Consider the following 20,508-nt stretch of genomic DNA (forward strand, 5'->3'; position numbering starts at 1 on the left):
GTCCAAGCCGCCACGCCCACGGAGCGTGACGTCACTCGCCGTCGACGGCGCGCGTGCAGACGTAGTCCGGACGCGGGGAAGATGGCGCTGCTGGTGCCGCGCGTGGGGTGTGCCTGGCGGCCGCTACGCCCGGTGGCCCAGCCCTGGGGCCTGGATGCGCGGCGCTGGGTCCGGGCGCTGCGGCGGAGCCCGGTGAAGGTGCTCTTGCCGTCCGGAGAGGTAGTGGAGCGGAGGCGCGCCCCGGGGAAGCCGCCTTGCCCCGCGGCTCCTGAGGCCCAGTCCGCGGAGCAGGGACGGAAACAGCCGCTTCGCAAGTCCGCGTCCCAGACGCCTGGCACCTGGGAAGAGGCAGGGCTGCGCTACGATAAGGCTCTCCCCGGGGACCGGAGGCTGAGGTGATGTGTTGCCGCGGTGTGTCCTTCATTCCCGTTTTTTTTTTTTTTTTTTTTTTTTTTTCCTGCCTCACGGCGGGATCTCAACCTCCCTTTCCTCCTGGAGAGGAGTTGTTCTTCCATTACAGTCCGCTGGGTTTTTCTACTTTTTTTGTACTTTGTTATTTGCATTATGCAGACTCTCTTTTGTGATTCTTTTCTGTCTCAGGGAAGCTTTATGTGTTTGTGGGGCACTGGGAATTGAGCCCAGGGGTATTCTACTTCGGAACTACACCCTCAGCCCTATTTTATTTTTTATTTCGAAACAGTATTTCGCTAAGTTGCTGAGGATGGCTGGGAACCTGGAATCCTCCTGTCACAGCCTCCCAAGTACTGGGATTACATGCGTGTACCACCACCATGACCAGCTCTGGGAAACTCTTTTTTATGTCCGTTAGAATTAGGTATGTCTCAATAACTAGAATGTTGCTAATCACCCATCTTTTTGTTCCCACCTACAGCAATGTAATGACAATAGTTAAGTCCAGGACATTTCGGGAAAAGGAAGGAAAGATTCTGCTGGAAGGTCGCAGGCTGATTGCAGATGCTCTGAAGGCTGGAGCTGTGCCAAAAGTTTTCTTCTTTAGCCGTCTGGAATACATAAAAGAGTTGCCAGTGGATAAGCTGAAAGGTGTCAGCCTCATTAAGGTGAAATTTGAGGATATCAAGGATTGGTCCGACGTAGTAGCGCCACAAGGAATAATGGGTCAGTGGTTACACAATATGTCACTAGGTTTGAAGACCTCGGATTTCTTGTGCATAGTTATCTTAGGGCAACACATTTTACTTAAAACGAATTCAAGATGTTCACTGCCTAATCTTTCCTTAAGATGCTCAGAAAAATATGGTTTTTTTAAAATTTTTCTTTTTTTTCAGTACCAGGGATTGAACCCAGGAGCATTCTACCTCTGAGCTACACCCCCAGCCCTATCTTTTATTCTTTATTTTGAAACAGGATCTCACTAAGTTGCAGAGGGGATCACTAGTTAGCTGAGGCTGGCCATGAACCTGGATCCTCCTATCTCAGCCTCCCAAATGCTGGGATTACAGGCATGCGCCACCATGCCCGGCTAGAAAAATATAGTTCTTATGCTTATGCATTGTATGACATTTACAGTGGAGATCTGGGAACTGAATGGCAGTAAGTATAGAAGTTTCTCTGGAAGAGGATTAGTTGGAAGAGGGGGAGTTATCTTCAAGGTCAAATGTTTAGGCCACATCTTCTACCAGTTGTGCATATGTATTTTCCATTAGGCTCACTGTTGTGATTCCATCATTGAAATTATTGGGAGAGGAGATTCTGGGAACTGTCTTAATAATCTCGTGAGTCATAGGGATCTATGTCCCTACATGCAGAGCTCTTAGGTTTTAGGGTGGGGACTTTGGGTACTAAAGAATATGGAATTACTCATGCCAAGTAACCATACTCTCATTAGCTATACTATGCATCAGTCAAAATGGCTTTGTTTTTACCATGGTTGTCACTTTGGGCATGGATACCGGCAGTGGCCAGCCCATCACGGACTTCTAGAGCCTGATGATGAATGATAAGTACTTTCATAATTTTATGATGTTAAAAATTTTTAATTATTCAAGCTGGATATGGTAGTGTTTGCCTGTAATCGTAGTACTGGGGAGGCTGAGATAAGAGGATCACAGGTTTGTGGCCAGCCTCAGCTACTTAGTGAAGCCCTGGTTCAAAATAAAAAATAGAGCTGTAGTTGTAGCTCATAGGTAGAATGCCCCTGGGTTTAGTCCCTATTACTGTACACACAAACACACACACACACACCTTATTCATATGATGTTAGATTTGAGAAGAATAGAAAAATAAATAGGAACTAAAGGTACTTTCTAAAACCTGGTACTATCTGGGTGTTGTGGCACATGCTTATTATCTAGCTACTCAGGATTCTGAGGCAGGAGAATCACAAGGTCCAGGCTAGCTTGGGCAACATATTGAGACCGTGTCTTAAAAAGTAAAAAGGATTGGGGATGTAGCTCAGTGGTAAATCACTCGTAGGTTTGATTCCCAGTAACACACACACATACAAAACACCTGGTAATGTAAGTGGGACCTCAATAAGTATGGATTCTCATTACCACAGATGTCCAAGTAGAAGTTAAGGGGTTTTCTGCTCCACTAAACAGTTTTGTGGATATTGTGACGAATGTGTGGGATCTTTGCAGCACAGGATACTTATGCCACAATATTGCCTTCATGGGGGCTTTGTACCTATATTCTTTGGAAAGAATTATAAATTTTTTTTATGGCTGGGCATGGTGGTGCATGCCTGTAATCTCAGTACTTGGGAGGCTGAGACTGGGGGATTACAGGTTCAAAGCTACTCATCAAGGCCCTCAGCATCCTAGGGAGACCCTGTCTCTAAATAAATAAAATCAGGCTGGAGGTGTATTAGGAAGGTAGAATGCTTCTGGGTTCAATCCCCAGTACCACCTACACACAAAAAAAGAAATTTTTGTTATTGTTCTAGGGCAGTAAAGTAAGATTTTAGTGCCAGGCTTGGTGGCACATGCCTAAAATCCCAGTATTTGGGTGGCTGTGACAGGAGTGCAGGTTCAAAGCGAGCCTTAACGACTTAGCACATTTCTAAATAAAATATAAAACAGGGCTGGGGTATAGCTCAGAGATAGAAAGATCCTGGGTTCAATCTCCAGTCCTAGTGAAATTTTAAAAATTAGACGTTTGTGACGTCTAATTCACTAGGTAATTGAATTTTTTTTTTTGGTGTGTGTGTGTGTGTGTGTGTGTGTTACTAGGGATTGAACCCAGTGGCATTCTACCTCCAAGCTACACCCCCAGCCCTATTTTCTTTTTTTTTTTTTTTTTTGGCGGTACTGGGGATGGAACCCAGGGGTATTCTACCACCGAGCTATACCCCCAGCCCTATTTTTTATTCTTTATTTTTGAAACAGTCTCACTGAGTTGCTGAGCCTGGCTGCGAACTGCGATCCTCCTGTCTCAGCCTCCCAAATGCTGGGATTACAAGCGTGCACCACCACGCCCATCTTATTTTTGAAACAGGGTCTTACTAAGTTTTGGAGGGCCCTCACTACGTAGATGAAGCTGGCATGAACCTGCAATTCTCTTGTCTCAGCCTCCCAAGTAATGAGATTACAAATGTATGCCACTACACCTGGCTTGCAATTGAGTTTTTATTTGATAGTAATTTATGTAAAAAGGGTAGAATAATGACCTAAGTAAATGTTCTTTTTTTTTTTTTTTTTGGCATTACTGGAGATTGAACCCAGGGGCATTCTACCTCTTAGCTATACCCCCAAGCCCTATTATTTACTTACATATTTGTTTGTTTAATAATTTATTATTTTTTTGTTGTGTTGGAGATTGAACTCAGGGACATTCTAACCTCTGAGCTACACCCCTAGTCTGATTTTTTATTTTTTAGTTTGAAACAGGGTCTCAATAAGTTGCAGAGGGCTCACTAAGTAGTTGAGGCTGGCCATGAACCCAGATCCTCCTTTCAGCCTCCCAAGTACTGGGCTTTATTTTTTTATTTTATTTTATTTTGCTTTTTGTGGTACTGGAGATGGAACTCGGGCATTCAACCTCCCATCTACACCCTCAGACCTATATTTTTTTTCTGAAACAGGGTTTCACTGAGTTGTGAAGGGCCTCATTAAGTAGCTGAGGCTGTCTTTGAACTGCGATCCTCCCGTCTCAGCCTCCCAAATGTTGGGATTACAAGCGTGTCCCACCATGTTCAATTTTATTATTTATTTTTGGAACAGGGTCTCACTAAGGAGCTGAAGCTGGCGTGAACCTGCAATTTTCCTGTCCCACCCTTCCAAGTACTGGGATTACAAATGTGTGCCTCCACATCCAGCTTGCAATTAAATTGATTTATTTTTTGTGTGGCATTGGGGAAGGAACCCAGGGGCATTCTACCTCCAAGCTATACCCCCAGTCCTATTTTTTATTCTTTATTTTGAAACAGGGCCTCACTAAGTAGCAGCTGAGGCTGTCTGAACCTCGATCCTCCTATCTCAGCCTCCCAAATGCTGGGATTATAGGCGTGCACCACCACACCCAGCTTTTGCAATTTAATTTTTATTTGATATTAATTTATATAAAAAGGTTAGAAGAGAGCTGGGCGTGGTGGCGCATGCTTGTAATCCCAGCATTTGGGAGGCTGAGACAGGAGGATCGAGGTTCACGGACAGCCTCAGCTGCTACTTAGTGAGGACCTTTGCAGCTCAGTGAGACCCTGTTTCAAAATAAAGAATAAAAAATAGGACTGGGGGTATAGCTTGGAGGTAGAATGCCCCCTGGGTTCCATCCTCAGTACTGCAAGGAAAAAAAAAATTCATTATAATATTTGCCAGGCTTGATGGTGCGTGCTTGTAATCCCAGCACTTGGGAGGTTGAGACAGGAGGATCGTGTTTTGCGGACAGCCTTAACTCCTTAGTGCTTCAAGACATATTATTGAGCAAAAGAAGTTAATTACAGAATGAAATGTTTTTGCCTTTTTTTCTTTTGGGAGATTGAACCCAGGGGTCTTCTACTGCTGAGCTATAGCTCCAGCCGTAATTTATTTCTCATTTTGAAGCAGGATCTCACTAAATTGCTGAGATTGACCTCAAAACTGTAATCTTCCTGTCTTTACCTCCCAAGTACTGAGATTACAGGTGTGTGCCACTGTGTCCCGCTAAGTGGCTTTTTTTTTTTAATATTGAAGAAAAGTACCTGTGTATGAGTAGATGTGCCTGTATGTAAGTAGGTTAGAATATTTTCAATCAATGTGTTCATATATTCCCTGTTGAATTAATGATGTTTTAAAAATATGTAAAAGCCAGGTGTGGTGACACATGCTTGTAATCCAAGTACTTGGGAGGCTGAGACAGGAGGATTGCAGATTTGCAGCCAGCCTCAGCTACTTAGTGAAGCCCTGTTTCAAAGTAAAGAATAAGAAGCAGGGCTGGGGGTGTAGCTCAAAGGTAGAATGCCCCTGGGTCAATCCTCAGTACTGCAAAATAATAAATACATAAATTATAAGTAAATAAAAAATTATTTTAGAGCCCACATCAAACAAGTGACCCTCCTGTGTTGTTTTCTCAGGGATTTTTGCCAAGCCTGACCATGTTAAGATGACATATCCAGAGACTCAGCTTCAGCATTCACTGCCCTTATTGTTGATTTGTGACAATCTCCGTGACCCTGGGAACTTGGGGACAATTTTGAGATCTGCGGCTGGGGCAGGCTGCAGCAAAGTATTACTCACCAAAGGTAAGAGAACCTGTTACCATGTGGTCGGTTGGCCTGGATTTTTTTTATACTGGGGACTGAACCAGATCGTTTCTCTCTCTCTGTACCCCTAATCCTATCTTATTTTTTATTTTGAAACAGGGTCTAACGAAATTGCTGAGGCTCTCAAACCTGCGATCCTCTTATCTCAGCCTCCCTAGTAGTAGAATTACAAGTATCTGCCACCATGCTAGCTTGGCTGGCCTTTTTTTTTTCTTCTGGTACTGGGAATTGAACCTAGGGGCATTCTACCTTCATACTACATCCCAAATTATTTAAATTATTGGAATCAGGATCTCACTAAATTGCTGACACCCTCACTAAATTACTGAGCTGGCTTCAAACCTGCGATCCTGTGTCTGTCTACCAAGTTCTGGGATTCCAAGTTTGGGCCACCACTTTTGGTTGCCAGTTTTATATGAGCAAAGGCTCTCAGCAGACGTGCATGGGTGTGAATCTTGAATCTGCCCTTTACCTGCTATACATCCGTGAACAACATGCCACATGTCAGCTCCTTCGTCTATAAAGTAGGAATAAGCTGGGTGTAGTGGCACATTCCTGTAATCAAAGTACTTGGGACGCTGAGACAGGAGGATCCCAAGTTTGAAACCAGCCTTGGCAACTTAGCAAGGCTCTCACCTACTGAGACCTGTATCCAAATAAGAAATAAAAAAATTGGGCTGGTGGAGCTGGGGTAGCTCAGAGGTAGAAGGTATCTGGCCCCAGTACCATGAAAAAAAATTGGAATAAGAATTTTCCTTATAGGGTTATTTTGAGGATTACTTGAGATGATGCAAATAAAGTATTTTGTACCCTGTCCAACACAATACATAAATCAATAATACTGGTTATCTTTTAAAATTATTTTGAAGCAGGGCGTGGTGGTGCATGCTTGTAATCCCAGTACTTGGGAGGCTGAGACAGGAGGTCACATAGGTTCAAAGCCACCCCCAACTACTTAGGCCCTTCACAACTCAGTGAGACCCTGTTTCAAAATAAAGAATAAAAAATAGCCAGGCGTGGTGGCGCACGCTTGTAATCCCTGTGCTTGGGAGGCGGAGACAGGAGGATCACGCAGGTTCGAAGCCATCCTTGCTGGCTTAAGAGACCCTGTTTCCAAATTTTAAAAATATATAAAAATAGGTCTGGGAGTGTAGCCCGGAAGTAGAAGGGTTTCCAGGAACCCCAGTACCACCAAAAAAAAAAATAGAGCTGGGCGTCGTAATCCCAGCATTTGGGAGGCTGAGACGGGAGGATTGTGCAGGTTCGAAGCCAGCCTCAGCTACTTAGGCTCTTTGCAATTCAGTGAGACCCTGTTTCAAAATAAAAAATAGGGATAGGGGTGTACCTCAGAGGTAGAATACCCCTGGGTTCCATCCCTAAGGGTACCGCAAAAAAAAAAAAAAAAAAAAAAAAAAAAAGAATAAAATATAGGTCTGGGGTTGTATGTGGCTCAGAGGTAAAAAGTCGAAAAAAAATTATTTTGAAACCTGCTAAGTTCTTAAAGAAGTTTCAATTAATCAGGGCATTTGAGTTCCCAAATTGTTGGGTATAATGAGAGCTTCCTGGCCCCTGGGTTCTCAGTCCTGAGAGGAGTGCTGTCGATGCACTTCCCTCAGCCTCAGGTGGGTCACACAGCCCACACTCCTTAGCCCTGTCTCTTCTTCAGAGATGCGGATTAATAGGCCCATTCTAAACAGGCTTGCCAAGTGCTGAAGATGCGGCTAAAAGGCTTCCTATACCTTGGGGGCAGAAGAGAGGGAGAGTATCTTACATCAGAACACCCAGCCAGCCATTAAATATAAACTCATAGTGGCTGCCCCTGCTGAGACTTGCCTAAATTGCTCTTTTCATCTCTTCCCAGTCACACCTGTGGGAGTGCATTTCTCTGCCAGCATGAAACCTAGGTGCTGGGGTTCATTTATCAGAGCCCAATTTACTCCACTGAGGAATGCCCTGATAGCTGGCTGGTTTGAGAAGCTTTACGTTTCCAAGCAGTGTGGTACTCATGGCTGGTGGGGAAAAAAGTAGGAACCTTGTGGTGCCCAGTGTCAAGGCCATGAAGGGGAGGAGAGGAGTCTCACCGTTTCCTTAATCCCCACCAAGTGAAGGGGTCACATCAGTCAGCTCCTCACAGTTCTGGGCCTGTTACCATAGTGGGCACCCCAGAGGGTATTGGAATGAAATGCGAATACCTAAAATAGTGCAAACTTATCACTGCATCTTTCTGTTTATTTGCTTAAAGAAAATATATTTCTGCATGCAGTGGGGGGGCGCTGAGTAGTTTTTTCTGACAAGTAGGCAGTAAGCCAAGTAAGCTTGGGAGCCTGTGTCCTTTTCCCTCACCTCTTGGCTTATAGCCCAGCTCCCATCTCTGGTTCCCTGCAGTGCCAGGGAAAGCCCATGGGTGCGGATAGGCGTGGGCACTCTTAACGTTCTCCATCTTACTCTCTCCTTTTTGTGGTGGTGGTGGTGGGGTGTGGGGCATTCTACTTCCAAGCTAAACCCTCAGCCCAATTTTATTTCTTATTTGGAAACGGTTGCATTAGGTTGCTAAGAGCCTTGGTAAATTGCTGGCTTTGAGCCTGTGATCTCCTTTCTTGGCCTCCTAAATACTGGGATTGCAAGTGTGCACTACCACACCTGGCTTACTCTCTTTTTATTTTGCGGGTCTGGGGATGGAACCCAGGGGTATTCGACCTCCGAGCTACACCCCCTGCCCTATTTTTTATTCTTTATTTTGAAACCGGGTCTCACGAGTTGTGGAGGGCCTCACTAAGTAACTGAGGCTGTCTGTGAACCACGATCCTCCTGTCTCAGCCTCCCAAATGCTGGGATTACAAGCATGCGCCACCATGCTCGGCTTACTCTCCTTTTTAAATGTGGTCTGCCTAGTTAATCTGTCTTAAGTTTGACAACTCTTTTTTTTTTTTTTTTTTTCCTTTGGTGGTACTGGGAATTGAACCAAGGGGCATTCTACCTCTGAGCTACATCCCCAGCCCTATTTTTAATTCTTTATTTTTATTATTTTTTTGTACTACTGAGAATTGAATCCAGAGGCATTCTACCTCTGAGCTATATTCCCAGCCCTGTTTTTTTTTTTTTTTTTTAATTCTTCATTTAGAAACAGGGTCTCACTAAATTGCGGAGGGCCTCACTAAATAGCTAAGGCTAGCTGTCTCAGCCTCCCAAATGCTGGAATTACAAGCTTGTGCCACCATGCCTGGCTAATTCTTTATTTTTGATACAGGGTCTTACTAAGTTGTGGAGGACCTAAATAGCTGAGGCTAGCTATGAATCAGCAATCTTTTCTTAGACTCTGAAGTTCTAGGATTACAAGTATGCACTACCATTCCCAGCAGACAAATTAACTTTTTTTTGTACCAGGGATTGAACCCCAGGGGCATTCTAACTCATTCTACCTCCAAGCTAAACCCCAGCCCTATTTTTATTTATTATTTATTATTATTATTATTATTTTTTGCGGGTCTGGAGATGGAACCCAGGGGCATTCAACCTCCAAGCTACACCCCTGCCCTTTATTTTTTTCTTTATTTTGAAACAGGGTCTCACTAAGTTGCAGAGAGCCTCACTAAGTAGCTGAGGCTGTCTGTGAACAGCGATCCTCCGGTCTTAGCTTCCCGAATGCTGAGATTACAAGCGTGTGCCGCCATGCCCGGTTCCCAGCCCTATTTTTTTATATTCTTTTATTTTGAGATGGTATCACTAGCTGAGGCTGGCCGTGATCCTGCGATCCTTCTGTCTCAGCCTCCCAAGTACTGGGATTACAAATGTGCACCACCACATGTGGCACAAATTAACTTTTATTTTTATTTATTTATTTTTTTGGTGGTACTGGGGTTCCTGGAAACCCTCTACCTCCGGGCTACACTCCCAGACCTATTTTATATTTTATTTGGAAACAGGGTCTCCTAAGCCAGTGTAGCTGGCTTTGAACCTGCGCGATCTTCCTGTCTCCGCCTCCCAAGCGTGGGGATTACAAGCGTGCGCCACCATGCCTCACCACGCCTAGCACACAAATTAACTCTTAAAACAACTTGTCAGAGCTGGACATGGTGGCGCTGTTTCCAAATATAAAATAGACCCTGTTTCCAAATATAATATAAAATAGGTCTGGGAGTATAGCCCGGAGGTAGAGGGTTTCCAGGAACCCCAGTACCACCAAAAAAAAAAAAAAAACCAACAAAAAAAAACCGTCACAGCTTGGCATGGTGGCACACGCTTGTAATCCCTGCATTTGGGAGGCTGAGACCAGAGGATCACTGTTTGTGGACAGCCTCAGCTACGTAGGCCCTCTGCAACTCAGTGAGACACTGTTTCAAAATAAAGAATAAAAAATAGGGGAGGGGGTGTAGCTCGGAGGTTGAATGCCCCTGGGTTCCATCCCAGACCTGCAAACAAACACCAAAAAAACCAAAAAACAACTTGTCAGGAGACCTCTATTAACAAGTTAGGGGAGGATGGCAGGCATGAGGTGTGCAGCCTTGGTGAGGTACCCTTATTGTGCCATCGCTCCCAGCTTGCCTGTGGTGAGAGTAGGCCCTGAGAAAAGTCAGGTGTCTGCCCTGCAGCCAGTGTGGGAGCAGCACAAGAATAGGTGTGTCCAGCCTGTTGTGTGAGTGACATGGCCACCTGGGTGCAGGCTTCTGTTTCTCAGCACTGCTACACTGAACTCCTAATTTCCTCATCTCCGGTGTGGGGAATCTTTACTTCAATCCAGATGGAATATTGAAGCCAAATAGGTCTTTCTAAAGCATTGTCATTGCTTTGCTTAAAATCCTTCAGTGGCTGGGTAGCATGCACACTTGCAATCCCAGCATTCGGGAGGCTGAAACCAGCCACAGCTACTTAGGCCCTCCGCAACTTAGTGAGACTTTGTTTCAAAATAAAGAATAAAAAACAAGGCTGGGGGTGTAGCTTGGAGGTAGAATGCCCCTGGGTTCCATCTCCAGTACTGCAAATAAAATCCTTTAGTGGTGTTTGTCTTCTGATAAAAATGCCAAACTCCTGGGTTTAGCCCCTCTCCTCCCCTGCCCGCATTGGCCACTGCCTACCTCTCAGCTCCTGTCCCACCGCACCCCACTGCCCGCTGGCCCTCCCTCCCTACAGGTCTTCACCTGTGGCGCTTGTCCCCATTTCTGACTCTGCCTGGCCTTTCTCTTACAAGGTCCTCTTACTCTTCAGGAGCCAGCTCAGTTGTTGGCCTCTTGGATGTTTGGTGTTTTTTCTGAAAGCCCCACTTTATATAAGAGTTCTGTTCCCTGTCTTTTTGTTATATCATCACTAATACTGTAGTCACCTGATTAAATATTACTCGGCACTGCCGGCCATTATACCCCAAGTTCCTGGAGGTTGATTCCTTTTACTTTCATATACAGTGCCTGGCACCTGTTTTCTGGCAGGGTTTAATCCTACAGTGTCTTTGCTGGATACTGCCATCACTGGGAAGGCTCTGGAAGGTCCCAACTATCACGAAAGTGCTACCAGAAAAATGTTTGCTTTATCTCCTGATCCAGAATTATCCAGAGCTCTCCATTCTGGGAAGGTTTATACAATCTTGATAATATTCTGTTTACTTTCTAGGCTGTGTGGATGCCTGGGAGCCCAAAGTGCTACGGGCAGGCATGGGGGCACATTTCCAGGTGCCGATTATCAACAATTTGGAATGGGAAACGGTGCCCAGCTACCTGCCCCCTGACACCCAGGTCCATGTAGCAGACAACTGTGGCCTCTATGCCCAGGCGCAGATGTCTGATAAAGCCAGAGACCGTGGCTCCGTGTGTGATCGACGATTCCTGAAGTTCCGCAAGCACAGGGAAGAGGACCTGGACACTGAAACCAGTACAGGCTGGCTCCCTGAACTGGAGGTCCAGAGCTACGACTCGGACTGGACTGAGGCCCCTGCTGCCGTGGTGATTGGTGGGGAGACCCATGGCGTGAGCCTCGAGTCCCTGCAGCTGGCTGAGAGCACAGGAGGCAAGAGGCTGCTGATCCCAGTCGTACCCGGGGTAGACAGTCTTAACTCGGCCATGGCCGCAAGCATCTTGCTGTTTGAAGGGAAAAGACAGCTACAGATGAGGGCAGGACACTCAAGCAGGGACAGGAGTTACCAGTGAGGCGGAGAAGTTCTCAGTGTGAGGGTGCCTCCAGCTGCCCCAGCAGTTGTTAGGAGGTTGGCAGAGCTGGTACCTGTCCTGGTGGGCCACATGCAGGAGACAAGGTGGGCATTGATGCCATTATACAGGTACTAGAAACAATTTCTGTGAGCTTTTACTTTCCCTCACAAAGGTCAAAGTTCTTCTTGAGATCTCTCATCTCTCCGGTGATTAGGCAGGTCCCCCCCCCCCACTTTGTTGAAAATACTTATAGATTGTCCATATGGCTCTGTTTAAAAAAATTATCCACTAGGGTTGGGTGTGGTGGTACATGCTTGGGAGGGTGAAATAGGAGGATAGCAGGTTCAAGGCCAGCCTCAGTAATTTAACAAGATACTTAGTAACATACTTAGCAAGGCCCTATTTGAAAATAAAAAGTGCTGGGAGTGTATCCTGGAGCTGGCATATTATAATGCCCTTGGGTTCAATCCCAGCCCCCAAATAAAATTGTCCACTAGAGTAGAGCTGTAGCTCGGTGGTGGGTAGAACACTTGCCTAGCATTTGTGAAGCCCTGGGTTCCATCCCCAGCGCTGCAGAGCAAAACTCCACTAGGAAGCATTTTTCACCTGCATCATTCCCACAGGTATCAGCTGGTGGGTGTTTTATAGTCTTCAAGCACTGGGTGTAGGCCATGGCCGAATCTCCTGTCTCATCACTGGTTAATGGAAAATCAACTCCTGTGAAGGTAGACCCGGATTACACGAAGTTTGTGGTGGTTTGTCTCATTGTCTCGCATAATTTCCCCCAGATCTTCCGAAATAGCTTAATTTGTTAAGCTATTGGTGGTACTGGGGATGGAACCCTTCTACCTCCGGGCTACACTCCCAGACCTGTTTTATATTTTATTTGGAAATAGTCTCAAGCCAGCGAGGCTGGCTTCGAACCCATGCGATCCTCCTGTCTCCGCCTCCCAAGTGCGGGGATTACAAGCTGCGCCACCACGCCCGGCTAAATGATATCTTCTTAACATGTCTACAAATATCTTTGGGGGGAGACTCTGTAAAAAAAAGAAAATGAATTATTAAAACCTGCAGTGCAACCCCACATCATCCTTTGTGCTGGCAACACATGGTTAAGTGTAATGATGTACATTTCCCCTCCCCTCACATAGGACAAAACTGCTCAGAAAAACACTAGTGTTCTGGGTGCTGTGTGAACAGGTCTGTCCGAGGGGAGGGTGGCTGAGCGCTTGGGGCCCCTGAGCCCACAGCACCATCACAGGACCCTTGCTGTTCTCTTAAAGCCCTGGGCGGCCAGGGCTAGTGCAGATGGTAATCACTAAATGTGAATGACCGTGGGAAGGGGTAGATGGACCGGAGCCCTGGACTCTTTCCAAACACTGCTTTTGCAACCACAAAGAATAGGGTTGGAGTTGAGGGCAGCACTAGGAGTGTAGTTTTACCACAAGTCTGTGGCACAGTGGTTCCTGCAATGATTCTGTTTTCTTAGGAACCTATCAGCTGTTCATGCTAGAGTGGTCCAGTTGGTTGCTAACATGGCCAAGCAACAGTAAACACCCCCCCCCCCTTTTCTTCCCTCTCTGTGCCTCCACTCCCTAGTAAAACTTCTTCCTGGGAGAATGAAATGGCCAAGCATGCTCTGAACCCCTAGTGGCAGGTGTTCACAAGATTTCAGTTTGGTTGGATTTTATTTTTTGGTACTGGAGATTGATCCCAGAGATCTTCTACCTTTGAGCTACACCTTCTTCCTCAGGCCTATTTTATTTTGAAATGGTCTTGCCGGCCACAAACCTGCACTCCTGCCTCAGCCTCCCAAGTACTGGGTCCAAGCATGTACCACCATGCCAAGCTCCTGGTAAGCAGCAGCCCGAGCCAGGTACAGTGATGCACACCTGTAATCCAGGTACTTGAGAGGCTGAGGTGGGAAGATTGCAAAAGTTCTAGGCAGGCCTGGACAACTGATTAAGATCCGCCTCAAAATAAAATAGGGCTCGGTGTGTACCTCAGAGGTAGAGCTCCACTGGGTCTAATTACCCCGTTTCAAAGGGGGGGAAAATGCCCAAAGCCTTTACCACACTTGTCCACAAAGGACCTGAAAAGGAAGGCCATGAATGACTCCGCCTAGGTGGCCTGAGAAACCTTCCCCTCCATAGAAACAGACGCACTAAAAGGAAGCACATGCCTCCCAGCATGAAATCCATTTCCTGTCATTTGTGTCTGTAGATTGTTCCCTGCTGAGTTTTGCTCAAAATAAAAATCAGTGAAAGAAAAACCATCCTTGAGAAAAACAGCAGTCTGAAGCACTGGCAGAACTCAAGTCCATTTTATCACCCTGGGTATAAGAAGGAAAAGAAGTTTACATGCCACTCACTTTGTAGTCAGAGGCTCATACACAAAGGTCCGGGAAATCTTTCTGAATATTCATGGGTACAATTTAGCCTGGTAGAGTGGAGGAGGGGTGGGAGCACATCTTTTAAGTGAGTATATTTGCTGAGTGATACTGGAAAACCACCACCATGAGTTCTTAATTTGGGGGCTATCTATTCAGTCACCGTGACTCTAGCAAATAGGAATGCAACAGCAATACAGGACAAGAAGAATACTGCTTGGGTATGCTGGCCTGGATGCTTGCTTTTGTGTCCATGCACAGCTGTAGTGGTGGTTTCTGCCACTAGGTGGCAGGCTGGACCACAAACCATTCCCAAAACTGAAGGGAGCAGTCGCAATTTTTCCTAGATCTAAGTTGTTTAAAGGGTGTGTGTGGGGGGGGGGATGGGGGGAGTCAAATCTACTTGTATCAAAGAACATTTGCAAGCTCATAGGTGTCAGAGACCCATCTGGATGGTCTCACATCATCTTAAGAATTTCAAGCTCAGAAGGACACTGGATGAGAAACTCCAAAGTGGACAGAAATGGGGAATGATGACTGCATCATTCTCCCTGTGGGAGAGCCTCTGGGACAGCAGCTCTGGGGAAAGGCTGGTGTCCCAATGTGCCCAGGCCACACACAAAGTACACATGGCTGCCCCGTTAGTGCTGCAGGCAGGGGAAGAAGCCATGCTCCCTTGCTGAAGACACAGCTGCCAGCGCCTGCTTAGAACCTTATGAAAGCCCACAGGAGAAACAGGTCTCTGGGGACCTGCCACCTGCTCCAGGGTTCATAGCAACTCCAGATGTCACCGCCATCCTGGGTGAGCTGCATTTAGCTCTGCTTCTGCCATTCCCCCAGAAACAGGTTCCCTGGCTACTGCTGAAAGCCGCCTGCTGAGTGCAGGGCCTGAGCCCCCGGTCCAGGAGCACAGCCTTGCCTCACCCTTTCCTTTTCTTCAAGGAAGCACTCGTCTTGCCACTTCTAAACTTGGATCTTATTTCCTCCCTTTTCCTCAGTGGACACGTGAACCATAATAAACTAGAAATCAAGTGAATGGGTGAACTGTCTGAACTAAGCAACCATGTCACATCTGAGTGGCTGAGATGGCAGCTGCAAGCCAAGTCCCCACTGGAAGCCACAGGAAGCACCTTGGACGCTCATCAGCCAAGCAGGACAGAATGGGAACGTGCTATGCGCGGTGCTCTTCTGCCCTTCCTGCTCTCGGTGTGAAGACTCAAGCTGTGTCAGAGGGAAGGGCTCTTTTTCTCAGCTGAAGCCAGAGTTGGGGTGGGCCACTGGCAAAGCTGCTGCTTCCTCAAAGTGCAAGGAAGGAAGGATGAGGAGGCGGCTGTGCAGGCTGCAGCAGGGTCCAGCCTGGCCTCCCTTGTATGGGTGGGAGGCACAGTGGCTGCAGGCCTGTGCAGTGGCTCTTGACGGGCTAGGGACTTAGTTCCACATGTCCATAGGAGATGGAGTTTTTTGGGCCTGGGTTCAAAGACCACGACTCCTATGATGTTCCTGTGTGATGTTCTCCTTTGATGTTCCTAGCCCATGTGGGTGGGTGACTTATTTGTGTCAAGCAGGAACACTCAAGAATCCAGACCTGAGGCTCCTCTTGCCTACTTTGAGTTGCACACTGGCCTATAGTGATGGTGGCTTTCATGAGTTGGCACATTATTTAATAGTAATCCAACTGTCCCTTGGAATGAGTTTCACCCACACCTACTTAAATGATTCCTGGCTTCAGAAGTATTCCAAAACACCTAGGGGGTGAGCTACACACAAGCCTTGAAAAATGAAGCATACTTATTTTATCTTTTTTTTTTTTTTTTTTTTTTTGAGGTACTGAGGATGGAACCCAGGGGCATTTTACCTCCAAGCTACACCTCCAGCCCTATTTTTTTATTCTTTATTTTTGAAACCGGGTTTCACTGAGTTGCAAAGAGCCTAAGTAGCTAATGCTGACCTTGAACCACCTCCGTCTCAGCCTTCCAAATGCTGGGATTCCAAGCATGTGCCACCACACCCAGCTCAGACTTACTATATCCTTTCATATGTAAGGTACCTAGAACATTATTACAACATATTCCTCCAGAAGAAGAGAAATCCCAGGATAAAGCAGAAGCAATATAGAACTCTGCTACATAGAACATTTTCTCTGGGTTGTAGAGGGCCTCACTAAGTACTGAGACTGACCGTGAACCTGTGATTTTCCTGTTTTACCTTCCCAACTTACTGGGATTACAAGCGTGCACCACCATGCCCAGCACACTGAGCTTTTTGTTTCTTGGAAAATCTTTGGCCCGCCATGGTACTTTCAGGCATTTGCACTAACAATGAAGCTCATGGTCAACAGTTATTTGTTCCCAAAGAGTTATCCCTTACGCAGTCTGCCTGGAGGAAAGGCATGTTCTTGTCCTTGTCGTCACTAGCAGTGAAGGATGTAGGTGCTTACTCTGGTACAAAAGCTTTGGTACAACTGCTTTGGGTAAACTTGACAGATCTGCTGGGGCTCAGGGTTCCCAGGTCAATCCTAGATTCCCAAAGCAATCCTCAGAGAGGAGCTGCAGAGAACACTCCCAAATCTCTGTCCCTGTGCATTGCAACCCCAAGATCTGAAACACAAACCAAGTGTCATGGTGGTACACATCTGTAATCCCAGTACTTGGGAGGCTGAGACAGTGGATCATAGGTTCTTGGCCAGCTGCAGCAACTTAGCAAAGACCCTGTTTCAAAATAAAAAGGGCTAGGGGTGTGGCTCAGAGGTAGAATGTCTCTGAGTTCAGTCTCCAGTAACAAAACAAAATAAATCTTTTTTTTGTTTGTTTGTTTTTTGGTGGTATTAGGGGTGGAATCCAGAGGCTTTCTACCTCCGGGCTATACTCCCAGACCCATTTTATATTTTATTTGGAAACAGGGTCTCACTAAGTTGCTGAAAGCCTCACTAAGTAGCTGAGGCTGGCTTTGAACATGCACGATCCTCCTGTCTCGGCCTCCCAAGCGCGGGGATTACAAGTGTGCACCACCACGCCCAGCAACAAAATAAATCTGAAACACGGTGGTGTTCTAGTTATGGGGCAAGCATAGGACTGCCTAGACTGGCAGGAGAAATGGCACTGTGTGCACTTGAGTGTGTCTGCCTCAAGTGGCTGGACAGGGCGGGCCCAGGTACTGGTGTAGGTCCCTCCCAATGCAACAGTTCCTAGTGCTGTGTTTCTGCATGCGTCCTCACATACCACGGTTTCTCCCTAGTTAAGCAGCTCAATGTAATGCCCTATCAGGTCCTGGTGACCTGTTCCCAGGCCACAACCTGCTCTGTCTCATTGCTAAATCAGTATGCTGTCCAGAGCACGGCAGTAGGAGAGGAAAACAGCTTTTTAGTGTCTTTAATTGGGCAACAGGGAAAAACAAAGTCTGGCTGAAAGTTACCACCTGACGCTCATCTGATGCCAAAAAGCAGTTCTGGCTCCTTATGCTGGGATGAATACCAGCCAATGATTTCAACGACGCATCAAGGGGGCGGGGAGGTGCAACAGACCACCACCTGAACTCTGGAAAAGAGTGGTTTCCATCTGCCCACTATATCTCCATCCCAGTGAATGCCCTTTTCCTTAAACTGATTTTTTTGGGTGGTACTGGGGATGGAACGCAGGGGCTACCTGCAGGTTATGCCCCCAGCCCTATTTTATTTGGAAACAGGGTCTTGCTAAGTTGCTGAGACCCTCAATAAATTGCCAAGGCTGGCCGGGTGTGGTGGCACACGCTTGTAATCCCCGCGCTTGGGAGGCAGAGACAGGATCGCACAGGTTCAAAGTCAGCCTCACTGGCTTAAGAGACCATTTCCAAATAAAAATATAAAAAATAGGGGTCTGGGAGTGTAGCCCGGAGGTAGAAGGGCTTCCAGGAACCCCAGTACCACACACACACACAAAAAAAAAAAAAAAAAAAAAAAGAAAAAAAGAAAAGAAAAAGAAAGAAAAAATTGCCAAGGCTGGTCTTGAAACTGCTATCCTCTTGTAATGCCTGGCTTAAATTGATCTTTAATGGAGAGAGGTTAAAAAAAAAAAAAGAAAGTCTCATCTCTGATTCGAGAATAGGATCTCGAGGTCATTATGGTGAACACAAGTCTGGAGATGCCACGGTGCATTTCTTCAGCCACCTCCTGCCTCATCTTCCACGCTTCTGCTGCTGGTGGAAGCCCCGAGTGTGTCGCAGCTGGGGCCTCAACCTGCTTCTAATTAGCAACAAGAATTATAAGGTACTTTGAAGTTGCTTGGTGGGAATTATCATGCTTGTCTGCATCAGAACCTTTAGGATCTCTAGGACTGGAGAAAGGGGTTGGGGGATTGAACCCAACCCAAATCTGAGATAGTGCAAGACATTACATTTCATTTACACAGAAAAAAAAAAATTTTTTTTTGTACTGAGGATTGAACCCAGGGCATTCTACCTCTAAGTCACATCCTCAGCCTTTTTATTTTTTCTTATTTTGAAGCAAGGTTCCACCTGCATGGGTGTGGTGGCACACGGTTATAATCCCAGTACTTGGGAGGCTGAGTTAGGAGGATTGCAGGTTGGCGGTCAGAGCTACTTAATGAGGTGCTCCGCAACTTTGTGAGACCCTGTTTCAAAAAATATAAAGACTAGCCGGGTGTGGTGGCGCACGCTTGTAATCCCTGCGCTTGGGAGGTGGAGACAGGAGGATCGCGCTGGTTCAGAGCCAGCATCGCTGGCTTAAGAGACCCTGTTTCCAAATAAAAAATATAAAATAGGTCTGGGAGTGTAGCCTGGTGGTAGAAGGGCTTCCAGAAACCCCAGTACCACCACAAAAAAAAAAAAAAAAAAAAGGTTTGGGGTGTAGCTTGGAGATAGAATGCCCCTGGGTTCAATGCCCAGTACCAAGGGGGTAGGTAGAAAAAAGAAAGAAACAAGGTTTCACTAATCTGCTAAAGGTCTCATGAAATTGCTGAGGCCAGACTTGAACCTGTGATCCTCCTGTTTTAGCCTCCCCAAAACTCCTTATCCATCTGTTCTAAAAGGGCAATTAATTCTGGTAATAAGCATCCAGTTGACATTAGTGGCCAGTAGCTCAGAAGAGTTAGCCCAGTCTAGGCCACCAAAGAATCCCAGGTGACCAGTTTCTGTTGCAGTAACTTAACTGCAACAGCGCTGGTCACCTGGGAATTCACCCTCCGTCTGTGGCCAAACCAAACCAGGAGCAAGCTGCCTTTGGCACCTAGGGCTGAGCGAGCCTCCTGGCTTCTGCACACACAGAAGATCTGACAGGGCCCCACCCAGGGCCCTGTGCATGCCAGGCAAGTGCTCTAGGAATTCTTGAAAATTCTGCAACGTGGCTGCTGGAGGTTCTCCAGTCTTGCCCCCCACTGCCCACCCCCTAATAAAGTACTTGAGTGAAAGAAATGTGTCATGGCGGAGCGCGGTGGGAGGCGGAGACAGGAGGATCGCACAGGCTCAAAGCCAGCCTCAGCTACTTAGTGAGGCTCTCAGCAACGTAGTGAGAACCTGTTTCCAAATAAAATATAAAATAGGGGCCGGGTGTGATGATGCTTGTAAACCCAGACATTAGGGAGGCTGAGACAGGAGGATTGTGCAGGTTCGAAGCCAGCCTCAGCTACTTAGTAATGAGGCCCTCTGCAACTCAGTGAGACCCTGTTTCAAAATAAAGAATAAAAAATAGGGCTGGGGGTGTTGCTCTTAGGTAGAATGTCCCTGGGTTCCATCCCCAGTACCACACACACAACACACACACACACACATACACACATACACACACACCAAAAAAATAAAAAAGAGATGTGTCATGAAGGAAAGGGAAGGCTGGTGGTAACCACGCCCACATACACCCCCTTTATTTTTTTTTTAGATAACTGCATTTCAGGCTGACAACATCAAATAGTCTAATTACCAACTAATTTTGTACCTCTGAACTAGAAACCAACAACCCAATTCAGCAAGGAACAACAGTGTCGACAGCTTATTGGAGGGGCGAAGAGGGCTTGAGTTTTCCAAATAAATTGTTGGGGTTGGCAGATGGCTGAGTGGGGCCAAGGATGAGAACCTAAGATCTGAAGCCCCCTTGAATCCCTGGCCAAAGCCCTCCACCGCAATCCTAAGAACATAGTTGTTTCTTCCCCTTTTTGTGGTCATTTCAATGCAATCGAGAGGCCACGCTACCTGGGCCTACCTTGGGGACCCAAGGCCACCGCAGAGGATACCACCCCGGCCTCACCTGTGCCCGAGGCACAGCTCTTGCTGCAGGTTTT

General features: G+C 46.6%; 1 protein-coding gene across 1 annotated transcript; it reads left to right on the forward strand.

The window, feature by feature from the left end:
• Positions 1–81: 81 nt before the first annotated feature.
• On the forward strand, positions 82–11,853 carry MRM3 (mitochondrial rRNA methyltransferase 3; the record flags this gene model as incomplete). The annotated part of the gene is made up of 4 exons (XM_080713993.1): positions 82–395; positions 893–1,137; positions 5,531–5,698; positions 11,321–11,853. 4 exons carry the CDS (start codon positions 82–84, stop codon positions 11,851–11,853), a joined length of 1,260 nt encoding a protein of 419 aa, XP_080570119.1.
• Positions 11,854–20,508: the final 8,655 nt, after the last annotated feature.

The sequence above is a fragment of the Muscardinus avellanarius genome, assembly GCF_963383645.1.
Source record: "Muscardinus avellanarius genome assembly, chromosome: 16".
Lineage (NCBI taxonomy): Eukaryota > Metazoa > Chordata > Mammalia > Rodentia > Gliridae > Muscardinus > Muscardinus avellanarius.